The sequence below is a fragment of the Mizuhopecten yessoensis genome, unplaced genomic scaffold, assembly GCF_002113885.1.
Source record: "Mizuhopecten yessoensis strain PY_sf001 unplaced genomic scaffold, ASM211388v2 scaffold2671, whole genome shotgun sequence".
Lineage (NCBI taxonomy): Eukaryota > Metazoa > Mollusca > Bivalvia > Pectinida > Pectinidae > Mizuhopecten > Mizuhopecten yessoensis.
Genome location: NW_018404662.1, coordinates 2096075 through 2109508, shown reverse-complemented (window position 1 = coordinate 2109508; position 13434 = coordinate 2096075). Strand labels below are relative to the sequence as shown.

Below are 13434 nucleotides of genomic sequence, written 5' to 3'. Positions count from 1 at the left end.
TATTAATACCATTTATATGTTTATTATTTCTCAGTCTTACAGCTAAAATTTCAGCGCATAATATGAATATATATGGAGCTATTGGATCCCCTTGCCTGCAACCTCTTTTAATATCGAAAAAAGATGATAAATTTCCCCCTTGATTTATTGCAGACTTTGCGTTTGTATGAAAGACTTTTACCCATTTTTTTATGCCATTGCCAAATTTAAAATAATCAAGAACTTTTTCAATAAATTTCCAGGACACTGAGTCGAAAGCCTTTTCAAAATCTATAATTAACAACATTCCTGGTATATTATTTTCATCTGTATATTGCATGACATCATAAATTAACCTAGTATTCTCCCCAACATAACGACCCGAAATAAAACCTGTTTGATCTGTGTTTATTATACTATTTAAGACTGTTTTTATTCTCCCTGCTATTGACCCTGATGCAATTTTATATATAATATTCAGAAGAGAAATTGGTCGCCAATTTTTTAGAAACTGTCTTGGTTTATCCCCTTTAGGTATACATGTTATTATTCCCTGTCTTTGTGTAACTGACAATTGTCCATTAGCGTAACCAAAATTGATTGATCTCACTATAAAGTTATTCAGCTGTTTCCAGAAACATTTTAAAAATTCAACCGTAAAACCATCAGAACCAGGGCTTTTCCCATTTTTCATATTATTTAATGTATGTGATGCTTCTTTAAGAGTTATAATGCCCTCTAAACTATCAGATTCTATATTATTCAGTTTAGGAACATGAAAGTCATGTAAAAAGTTGTCTAAATTAACATCATCTATATTATCATCATTGGTATATAAAGACTCATAAAATAATTTAACTTCTTTAAGTATCTCATTTTGATTAGTTATTATATCCCCATTTTCTTTTTCTATTTTTGGAATTATTTTTGAGGTATAATTTCTGTTTTCGAGATTAAAAAAGTAGTTAGTTGGCTTTTCTCCCTCTTCAACCCATTTAGCTTTAGATCTAATAATGCTACCTCTTAGTTTATGTAATCTTATATTTTCTAATTCTTGTTTTTTCTCCTTTAATTTATCAAAATCAATATTTTCAACCGATTCTAAATGTTTTATAATATCTTTTAAATTGTTTTCTAAATGGTTCTGTTGTTTTTTCTTATGTGAAGCATATGAAATAGTTTTCCCTCTAATTTCTATTAATAACGTTTCAAAAAACAGCTGATCATCTATAACGAATTGGATCTCAGAGTCCAGAATATTGGATATATTGTGTGGATTATACACTGGAAGAGCATATTGGGTTTTAACGTCTAAAATAATTTTGTTTACAATTTCAAGATAGTCTAAATCATGCAATAAAGAATTGTTAAACTTCCATAGTCCTTTCCCCTTCTTAAATTCATTAAATTTTAATATAATAAATGGTATAGAATGGTCAGATCTGTATCCTGGCTCAATATCAGTTTTATTTACACTAGGTAGTAAGTTTTCAGAAATGAGAAAAAAATCTAGGCGGGCTTGTTTAATTGGATTACTTCTTCTCCATGTATATCTTTTATTATCAGGATTCTGTTCCCTATAAACATCAACCATTCCTAACTCTTCAATTATTTGTAAGATATTTTCTCTAGCTTTTGGGTTATTGATATTTTTATAGCTTTTATCATAATCAATTTCAGGGTTTAATACTAAGTTAAAATCTCCACATATTATAAAACATTCATTTTTAAAAGTATCTATTGATTCTACTATGTTGTCATAAAAAGATGGAGTATCTGAATTTGGCCCATAGATATTTATAAGTGTAATTTGTTTCCCTTCTATTTCTAAATCTAATGCTATGAAATTCCCAGTCAAATCCTTTTTAACCTTTAAAACCTTCACCTCAAAATTATTATTAAATAATATTGCAACCCCCCTAGAATTTGACCTCAGAGAGTTAAAGTAACACTCATATCCCCACTCTGTCCTAATTATTCCTTCAATTTCTTCAGTAAAATGAGTATCTTGTATACAATAGATATTAAAATCTTTAGACCTTAAATATGAAAAAACATCCTTTCTCTTGGTTTTATCACCCAATCCCTGACAATTTGCCGATAATATTTTAATACCTTCCATTAACCTGGACATGTGCAAGGCCTACTGACTGGAACAACTAGTCTGGCAGCGGAGATAGAAAATAGAAGAAGGGTAAGACATAGAAAGAGAAAAAAGAAAGGCAAATAGAATAAGTAAATAGTCATACTAAAATTGGGATTTGAATACAACCTAATTACACAAGAAAAAGACTAGTTTGGCCATCTCCATAACCACAAGTGCATGTACTTCCATATAGCGTTCACTTCATATCACAGATTAATTAATCTCAATTAAGGTATATGGTCAATATAATACAATATTATTAATATTATTATCACAAGTCTAAGACTTACAACGACTGGAAGAACAGTGCGAATAGCGTTTGTGCGAAGTCTGTTCACCATCGTGACTCTAACCGGAAATCAGACACTACATTATAACACAATAATAATTAGAATAGAGTACGGACAAGAATATCCGGAAGTTTATTTTTATATCAAAAATGTGAATTTTTACTTATTTGTTAATTAATATATATGTATGACGAATACTGATACTTGATAGAATATTTTGAACAGTATGTACATTATTTAAAGGCGATTCTAGATGGTCATGCACATTGTATGTATATTTATATATATGTCTAGGTCATAACATTTTGAAAATATAATCAAAAATAATAAAAATTAAAAATAAATCTCAATTATGTCACCCACTGATCGTAGAGATCTTAATACTGATGCTAATGAAAGTGCCATTGTATTTTTTACCACACTCAAATTTGAAAATTTTAACTCACACATATTATTCTGTACACATTAGCACTACTCTCCTCAAACAGTGTGTGGAGATACTTAGTATATTACAGTAGATTATAAATTAAAAATTTCAAGACAATAATTATCTGAAACATGTTCCAGCTCTGCACAGGTAATGAACTATATATTTATAAACACGAGTATATGTACAATTTTATGCTATATTGTTTACAAAAATACACACTTCACTAATATCAAGTTTCAGAGTGTTTGAAATGTTCAACTCAAACATATTATTCTGTTCACATTAGTAAAAGCAAAGGTAAGTTTTGTTAATCTCCTCTGCTCAAACAGTGTGTGGAGATACTTATTATATTACAGTAGCTATAGATTATAAATAAAATTACAAGACAATAATATCTGAAACATGTTCCAGCTCTGCACCGGTAATGAACAATGTTTATAAACACGAGTATATGTACAATTTTGTGCTATATTGTTTACAAAAATAATTGTGGAAACCTTTTTGTAAAAATACATAGTGTTTGAAAATTTTGAACTTGCACACGTATTAATCCGTTCATATTAGCAAAAGCAAAGGTATGTTTTGTTGATCTACTCTCCTCAAACAGTGTGTGGAGATACTTATTATATTACAGTAGCTAGATTATAAATAAAATTACAAGACAATAATATCTGAAACATATTCCAGCTCTTCACAGGTATTATTATTCATATTGATTAATGTTTCTGTCTCTGTCTGTAAGAGCTCAAATAAATATAATACGCAATCAGGTGTAAGAGGTTAATGTTACATTTCACCAAAGGGATCCGCATACTTTCGACGCGGGCTTTATTATTACATTACTCCTGTCTAAATTCAACCAATCCACGACAAGCATACTATTCCGCCCGGTACCACATTGTTTGAAAATGGCGGTCTACGAGGTATTCGCTCACCCAGAGCTGAGGCGGTACAAGACTCATCTGTGTACGAAGGCCACCCTTTTGATGTTTGTGGTTTTATTTGTAACATTTATTCCACCACTGTTCGTCGTTTACAGAAGTTACGGTAAGATAGTCACCCACTCGCTTTAATTAGAGACACTTCATTATTGATATCTCCGACATCGTGTCAAAGCATGTTTTTCCTCAAAACATCAACAGTCCTAATACTGCCAGTGACCTGTTACAGCTAATAGACAATTTATGGACGGAATGGTTTAAACACTATCTTTACCATAAACACAAGCAGTAGTTTTAGCTCTGTTAATTAGCTCCAGACCGCTCACTATATGAACTTTTTTTTATCCCCATAGATGGTAATCCGAAATAACTATGGCTGAATAGTCTGCTCCTCAGTCAGAACGTCCCCTTCACATGAAGTGAGTCTGTCAATAAACCCAAAATATAAACAAGGTTGATAACTCTACCCCCTAGTAAAATGACCTCTTTCCAGAAAACATGCGAGTTTGTCATAACCGTTCATAATATGACCTAGAACGAATATTCATACCCTGCCTAGCTACTCTCCGCGTCTGACGACGACCATCTATCAGAAATCGGTCGTCCAGAGCTACGTTATCACAGCCAAATATGACCCTACATGTAGGACTAGGAGCAGTCTATATCAACTGGATTTTTTTCTTTAATTGATGTATGATTTACCATAAATCATGCAGTATGATTTTTCGATAGACTGCGCAAAACATGAAACCATTCAATGACTGTACAGTGTTTCTATGATAGGAAACAAACTTACATGTACTTGTATTTTACGTGTATGTAGTTCATGTCCTTATATCGTGTTGGACACAAGAGTCCAGTTTTCAAACTGGTCAGGTTGACGATCATAAATCTGAATGGAGATAGACATTTTCGTGACCTCAACGCTGTTTTGCTTCTAAATATGACTTACCAATCAGCGTACACACTAGAGATTTCCCCTGTCATCCTGAAGACACCACACAGTGTCTGACTAACTGAAATTCAACCATATTTCTATGTTTCATGAAGTCTAGACCGAAAATTATACTGCAATGATATATGGTAGTCTGAGTTTCCTCTGGCCCCGACACCAGACCTCGACATTTTGACAGATAAATGTCTGGTGTGGGGCCAGAGCACACTTCTGTATGAAAACATGGAATTCTCCGACACCGTTTGGTATCGGGGAGTTACTAATGAACAAAAAGGTGCGGTCTGGAAATCTTTAAAGCAAGACTAATATATTAGGATCAGTACTGATTGTTGATTAGTCACCCCCCATGACCTACAAAAATGGCATTCGCTCAGCCTCAGGTGGGACAATTTGAACGGTTGAAAATCGAGGACTCTACTGACGGAATTTAAGCAGCTGTTGGTGATAATAAAAGCTGATTTGGTTCAATAAATTATCCATTTATCGATATATATGTGAGGTATGTGTTGTGTCATAGGAGATTTTTGTTGTCAGCACCTCATAACTCCCAGATACCAAACAGTGTCGGAGAATTCCACGTTTTTATATTTAGTAGTGCACTCTGGCCCCACACCAGACATCTATCTGTCAAAATGTCTAAGTCTGGTGCCCGGGCCAGAGGAAACTCCGGCTAGGTGTCGAAGAATTCCATGCTTTCATATAGCAGTGGGCTCTGGCCCCACACCAGACTTCTATATGTCAAAATGTCTTAAGTTTGGTGTCAGGGCCAGAGGAAACTCTGGCAAGATATATGGTAAATCATACATCAAATTCAAGAAAAATATTTTCCTGTCAATCTTGGCTGCTCGTGGTGTCATATTATGAACAGTTATGATTTTTTTTTTTACTGGAATAGAGTCATTTTACTAGGGGAAGGAGTAATTAAGCAACCTTGTATATATTATGGGTATTTATTGACAGACAATTCTAGTACCTGGTGTTCTCCAGATTTAGTCAAACTTCAAAAAAACTATATTGAAATGCTAACATCAACATTTTATTATCTATTTAGGCTGAAAACTGTCTATTTCATGATTGTATATATATGTATTTGGTTTATATAGCTATGTTTTAATTGATATCAATAATATTCCTAATAATGTCTGCCGTTACATATAGCTCAGATCTTAACGTCAGTGATATTCAGTTCTCATATAAAGTTCTTTTGTTTACTGTCCAGGATTCTGGATCAAGGAGGATTACTACAGGGAAACTCCTCGTGTTTTATTCAAGAAGGAACTGATCCTAACCCTTGAGTTGGCAAATCCTTCCAATGCTGGTTTGAGTTACTTGACTTATTCTACCTTCCAGAGATACAATGAATTACAACAACAGAACCTCAGGGTTCCTGTCATACAGGTAGGTGTTCAGGCCAAACAAAATATGTCATTTTCCTGTTATATGGCAAAAGAAACTTTTTATTCAGCCTTGTTTTTTTTTGTTTTTTTTTTATTTATTAATTTAGTATCACAATACTGAAAACTGGTTGAGGTGCATAGTGCATAATCATTTTAGTACTTTATTGAATACTCGATTTGTTAAAAATACACTCTATGAAAGGTCTGAATAATCATGAATATGACATCAATGAAGTCATTGATAATGACAATAAAACCTTTGAAAAACTATAGAAAAGAAGAATATAATTTTCTGAGGATATCAGTTGATAGTGTCAATTAAAATTCCTTTTGCACCTGCTAATTGCACACACTATCGGAGCCACCATTTTATTTTCTATTTTCTCCAGGGAAAAAAAGGAATATTTATAAATGAAAATCTAGAATATCTAATTATTTCTAGAATTTTCGAAATGTAATTGGGTTGGCATATAAACAAAGGGTTGGTCAGATTGCAAGGTTTTGTTTTGGCCACATGAAGAAAAAAATCCCTAAGATGCTTTACAATAAAACTCTACAAAATTTATGAATTTTGTTTATAAGCTAGGACTTAGGTACACAATGATTTAAGAATATGCAGTATCTTTTTTCATGAAACCATTGTTTAGGAGTTCATGATTTAAAAACTGTAAAAAAAACACAACATTATGCTGTATGCCAAATCTGATTGTATATAAAACTATGCAGTTTATATAAAAATAATTACATAATTGCAAAAACTAATTGCACTGTTTAATGTTTAAATGGCAGTCCAGAGAAGATGACGCCAATGGAGATGGGAAGAATGACGGTCTTGTCATGAAGATAGAGATGCCACTGTTGGATACAGAAGCTGTGACAGGCATCAAACTTCTCCTCTTCTTTGACTACAGACTGGAGGTATTATAAAGTGTTAAATATGCAAGGTTACCTCCCCTTTAGTGTCATGGATGTCTTGATATTGACTTGGTTAATTTACCTGAATCATATTTATGTCAATTGTGCTTTTCATGTTGTTGTTTTCAAATGATATTCAGGATGTGTTTTTTTATTACCAGTATATACAAACGCATGTATTCTCTAGTGAACCTATTACCAGTATATACAAACACATGTATTCTCTAGTGAACTTATTATCAGTATATACAAACACATGTATTCTCTAGTGAACTTATTACCAGTATATACAAACACATGTATTCTCTAGTGAACTTATTACCAGTATATACAAACACATGTATTCTCTAGTGAACTTATTACCAGTATATACAAACACATGTATTCTCTAGCGAACGTATTACCAGAAATGTTTCTGTTGATTATTTTTATATATATATATTATAATGGACTCATTGGACACATTTGAGCTCTTCCAAATCAAAGGTTGGAATTGTTCATTACAAAATTTCAGGGGTGAATGAGGTAATCTACAGATTTAAGACCTTGTATTATTTTGAACAGATGTGAAATTTAATTGGCTTATAAAATTACTATTTTTAATTTCCAGAGGTTTTCCTCATTTGGAATGGAGTCCATGTCATACATAAACCATGATTCTGTAAAACCTGGGGCCATGTATGAAGTGTTTGGTGATCTACGTATCAAACAGAAGCAAGCACTTGATCACAAAGGATTAGATACCAGGTTTAATGTAAGTCTCTGTAGATCTGAAATTGAGGTTTATATGAAAGACTGCATACGGTATACAAATACTGAAAAACTAGTTATTGATTTGTGTAGGATAAGGAAACAAAGTTCAACAGATGATTAAGTCAAAATGAATGCATTTTGCTTCAGTACTTTGGTTGAAAGTAGAATGATGATAAAGGTATCAGGATAGCAGAAATCATTACAAATTAGGTAAAGTTATCTTTTTTTGAATAAATGTGATCTAGAGGAATTCTGGTAGATCAGTTTGTGATATATAACAAACTCTTGGTATTCTATTTCTTTGGAACAAGAATTATATGTTATTCAAATATATTTTACAAACTTAATTTAAAGGTAAATCTATCTATGAATAACATATTACTTTGTTTGGCAGTCCTCCATTGTGGACTCTACTAGTGCATATGCTGAGGCCTACCAGTTCTCCACGATCTTTGGTAACTACGCTCAGAGAAATGGTAAGTTTCTTTAATCAGTCTTCTTCTCTAGACAGTTCAGCAAGGCTAAATGTCGATTACTGCTATGAGATCACCAAGTGACTGTAATAGGAAAAAGGAAGAATTTAAGAAAGTTATTTGCGAACAAGTTAATCAAGGTAATTTTGTTATTTCTGTAGTAAGATTTAGCATGGTTTACTGTCACTTGATAAAGTACTGAGTCCTGCCTTGTCTAACCTGGACTTGAATGGGATGGATACATTTTGCTCGTGAACACAAGGTTCGTTCTATTTATAATATATATTTTTACATCAATATTCAAACACTCCAATGTTACAGTAGTGAGATTTTTGATATCAAAACTTGATTTCACATTTAAACTGAATATTTCTGACTCTAAAAATGAAAATTTTATATCATTTATCCACATTTGATATGACAATATACATGTATTTGGCATATTTTTTCTTTCTTTTTCAAAATACATCTGAAATGGATACAGTACATTAACAAGTTATTTTCTACACATCATTTACATCTTGGTTATCAATCTAAACATAAAAATGATTCTTTATCAGTAATGTTGTTACCCTGTAGATGCTACATTTTGTATGTGTTCCAATAGTAGAGGCAACTAGAGAAAGAGGAGAAATGTGTTAGCCTACATTGTACTTTAATGCATGTAGAGTGAAAGGTAAGATGACACGCTATTTAGGTTCTAAGAGAGTTTGTTTTGGGATGTTTGTTTTCGGTAACATAATGAACAAGGACTGTTAGGTGATAAAGAAAGATCAAGTGACATCAATTTTTTGATTCACTTGACCACTGTCCTCTTTAACTTTGCTCCTTACAATATTCTATCATAACATTTTTGCGATTTTACTTACAGTGACCACTGTCCTGAATGCTCCCTATAGTGTTTGGACGTCCGGACGAGGTGCTGGTCAGCCATTTGTCTTTAACAGCAACATCTTCTACACTGAGGATGTCTTCTTGTATCCTTTACAGCATGATAAAGGGGTTACAATATGTACGTAGAGAATGAGGGCTTAGAGCCAGTACAAAGAATGAGGGCTTAAAGCAAGTTCATGCAGAAGAGGGCTTAATGCAAGTTCATGCAGAATGAGGGCTTACAACAGGTATATACAGAATGAGGGCTTAAAGCAAGTTCATGCAGAATGAGGGCTTACAGCAGGTATATACAGAATGAGGGCTTAAAGGAAGTATATACAGTGTGCGGGCTTAAAACAAGTACATAAAGAGCAAGGGGTTGTACAGCTGGTACAGATCTGGTGCATACAATGTGATAGGGTTACAGCTGGGACAGATCTGGTGCATACAATGTGATATGGTTACAGCTGGTACAGATCTGGTGGATATAATGTGATAGGGTTACAGCTGGTACAAATCTGGTGCATACAATGTGATAGGGCTACAGCTGGTACAGATCTGGTGCATACAATGCGATAGGGTTACAGCTGGTACAGATCCGTTGCATACAATGTGATAGGGTTACAGTTGGTACAGATCTGTTGCATACGATGTGATAGGTTTACAGCTGGTACAGATCTGGTGCAGACAATGTGATAGGGTTACAGTTGGTACAGATCTGGTGCATACAATGTGATAGGGTTACAGCTGGTACAGATCTGTTGCATACAATGTGATAGGGTTACAGTTGGTACAGATCTGGTGCATACAATGTGATAGGGTTACAGCTGGTACAAATCTGGTGCATACAATGTGATAGGGTTACAGCTGGGACAGATCTGGTGCATACAATGTGATAGGGTTACAGTTGGTACAGATCTGGTGCATACAATGTGATAGGGTTACAGCTGGTAGGATGAGTGGGTCATACATGTACAGACTGAGTGGTTACAGAGTGATGGGTTTAAAGGCTACTCCGACAGAAAGGTTAGTATACAGCCTTTGAATTCACTTAATATGCAGGTTGTATGTAAAGGGTTCGTAGAGATTATTTGATGAAATGTAATACGTCTTCAATAGGACTTTACCTTTTAAAATGTTCTGATACATGTATATATAAATACATAATTAATAGCACATATTTTTTTAACATTTATGCGGACAATACTGTTTTATACAATATCAGATTCCTTAGATCAGTGAGTAAGTCTGACTTAAATGTTTAATCATCATCATTACAATTACTTTGTTTTATGACCTTGAAATCTGTCGTGTTAATGTACATATAACCTTGACCCTGACACCAGATACACACCAGGTTTCTGGTACATGATCAAGTGGGGATGGGTCCAGTATGTATCCGTACTGTTGCTGTTCCTCTTCGTCTTCGACCGCATCAAAATCTTCATCTTCCAGAACCAGCTAGTGAATACCATTGTGGAGAAACCATGGAAGACAGACAAGTTTTCCTGATATATACCACAGCTTTAGATATTTAACTAATTACATCAGAGCTCATATTAGGTTAGTGAAATTAAAATTCTCACTTTAAAAGTTCCTGATGTGATAAACTTTACCAAACTAAAGTCACATTTTAATTCAAGATCATGAACTTGTTATAGGGATTGTCTCTGCGTAATTGTTTCAACAGAAAAGTAAGAAATCACTTTTACTCCGGCTAAAACGTGTCAATTATTCCTGCTCATGTTGGATGCAATATTCAATTATGTAGTGGTTCAATTGATTTTGACACAACACTCTGAACATTCAAAAATTAAAATTGATTTTGTGGATCAAGTACAATGTCAAACTCAAGCATCGATATGATGAAGACTTTTAGACTTTCAAAATATTCAAAAATTTAAATGATGCAACTAAGATGACACAAAGCTGAAATGTGTTGTAAGCAGTTTATTGAATATTTTGTGTTATCATTTATAAGAAATTAAGCACAGATTTGAATATGAATGATGAAATAGTCAGTGAGGACTATTCATTTGACAATGAAATTGTGAATAGAATTAAACTGTAAGTCATGTGGATGTCATGGTTGCTTAGACCATATCAGGAGTTTGTGAGTTATTTATATCAATTGAAAAAAAAGAACTTGACAAATCATGTATTGTGATTATCTTTATATGCATACCTTTACCTATATTGATGTTATGGAAACCATATCAAACTTGTGTATAATTGAATTTCAATACACAATGCAGATAATACTTTATTGAAAAAAATATTCCAATTCAATTCCTCGAGAAATATTTGATGTGATAGATTTACATACATGTATCACTGGAATTTATCTTTATGTGAGGACCATCCTTCCAGTAACTTTGTTATCTCGTGATATTTTTTTGCGTTATATGATCTCATGTAGGATCAAACAATCTGATTAAAATCATCTGTTACATGGCGCCATTGACTTTGTACTTGTTCAGGCATAGTTTGAAGTTAACGGATCCATGTAACAGATGATTTTAATCAGATTGAGAATCAAAGTTTTTTTAAAATTAATTTAACCAAGTGACTGTTTAAGGTTGTGTTTTGGGAATGCTATTTGATCTGATACGGTTGTTCACTGCAAATATGCTATGGTATAATTATTAGAGATATATTTTCATGTCAAGGATTGTAGACCACAAATTCAAATATTTGTATATATATTTATTTTTAAGAAGGAAATCAAATGATACATGTATAATATATTTTTAAACATGATATTCCATTTGTAAAATAAAACCTTCAAGATGTACAATCTTAGAAACAAGTTATAAATTCTAGACGTTGCAGTGTAAATGGCGATACTTTTGACCTTGTCATCAGAATGTGTTATGACGTTGTCAGCAGCACATGTTATGACGTTGTCAGCAGCACATATTTTGACGTTGTCAAGAGACATGTGTTCTGACGTTGTCAAGAGACATGTGTTCTGACGTTGTCAGCAGCACGTGTTATGACGTTGTCACCGGAACGTGTTTTGATGTCACAAGACGTGTACATCACCAGATACCTGTTATAACATCATGTCTTACATAAGATTTTATTTTGATCGCAAAAGTAATTAAATCATGTATTTATTACAGAGAAAAATCAGTATTTCTTCTCATTGAGGTAATCCAGATATTTATTTTCAGTCCTGTGAGTTTCTCAAATGGAGTTCCTACATTAAACTTGGTAATAAACCTGCTTTATAGGATGTACATTTTTATCATCACTTAGTGGATATCCTCCATAAAGCATCTTTGAACAGCTAGACCCTTGACACTGTAGGTTATTTATGATTCTATTTTCAGCAAGTATGATATTTATGATAAAGAAGAGCTGTGTCTGTGGTGTAAACGTCACTGTTGGAGTTACAGCTTTTGTGTTAGTGTCTACTTTTGTATGGTGTTATACTAATGAGGATTGATTTCTATGCATGAATGGGTGACTTCCGTCCAAGTGATATTTATTTGTGAGCTGATGAGACCCGACCATGGTGTAACTGTTGTGTAAATGATATGTGTGTATGTGATGTTCATGCTGCTTCCGGTTCTCTAAGAAATACTTACCTTCAGAATTGATTGGTCAGATTTGTATCATTTGAAGTCCATATGCTAACAAAGAGTATTCAAATATCACCTTGGTTTTGCGTTATACTAAAAAAAACAACGAGTGGTTATCACTCTTTACTGCTTTTATGTGACATACATTACAGTGTATGGGGTAAAAACCGAGAAAACAATTATTTGAATTATTACCAACATTTCACTCATTCTGTTGATGTTTACTTTTTTCTAGGCCTATAAATCTATGTATTGTCTTGTAAGAACAACTGTACTGTCAGACTTAGTAATACAATGTTATACCCCAAAGAGGGTGTTATTTAATATGCAATGTACACCTGAGAGATTGGAGCATTGAACATTAAGATTGCGTCTGTTTTTAGTGAAAGTGTAAAGTCTCATCGTAGAAATTATCATGTATTTTAATATAATTTGTAATAAAATCGTAGAATATTAAACTCGTCTTTTTTGTTTTCCTAATTTAGTTTCGGTAGTTAGTATAATTATATGTTTATATATTGGCCTCCTGTGGAATGGAATGACAACCAGGAACATCAAGTGATCACGCTATAAAATATATTGCAGTTTTGAAATGCAAAATAAGCTTTGATTAATTTCAACATTTCAGAGTTCTTGGTGAAAATATATGGATAAGAAACCAAAAAGGAACTAGTAATTTTTGGCATGTACAATTG

At 33.1% G+C, this 13434-nt stretch overlaps 1 protein-coding gene across 2 annotated transcripts; it reads left to right on the top strand.

Annotated features, from left to right (window-relative positions):
* The first annotated feature begins 3713 nt into the window (after window positions 1-3713).
* On the top strand, window positions 3714-13197 carry LOC110446316 (transmembrane protein 231-like). 2 transcript variants are annotated; one of them, XR_002462449.1, is made up of 8 exons: window positions 3714-3892; window positions 5961-6139; window positions 6928-7056; window positions 7664-7807; window positions 8201-8282; window positions 9151-9256; window positions 10499-10732; window positions 11171-13197. XR_002462449.1 is itself a non-coding variant. In XM_021491402.1 (7 exons), the coding sequence occupies exons 1-7, from the start codon at window positions 3754-3756 to the stop codon at window positions 10662-10664; spliced, it is 945 nt and encodes a 314-aa protein (XP_021347077.1). In that variant the 5' UTR covers window positions 3714-3753; the 3' UTR covers window positions 10665-13197. The 2 variants fall into 2 exon arrangements, 1 of the variants encoding a protein (XP_021347077.1); XM_021491402.1 differs by having other exon boundaries at window positions 10499-13197.
* Window positions 13198-13434: the final 237 nt, after the last annotated feature.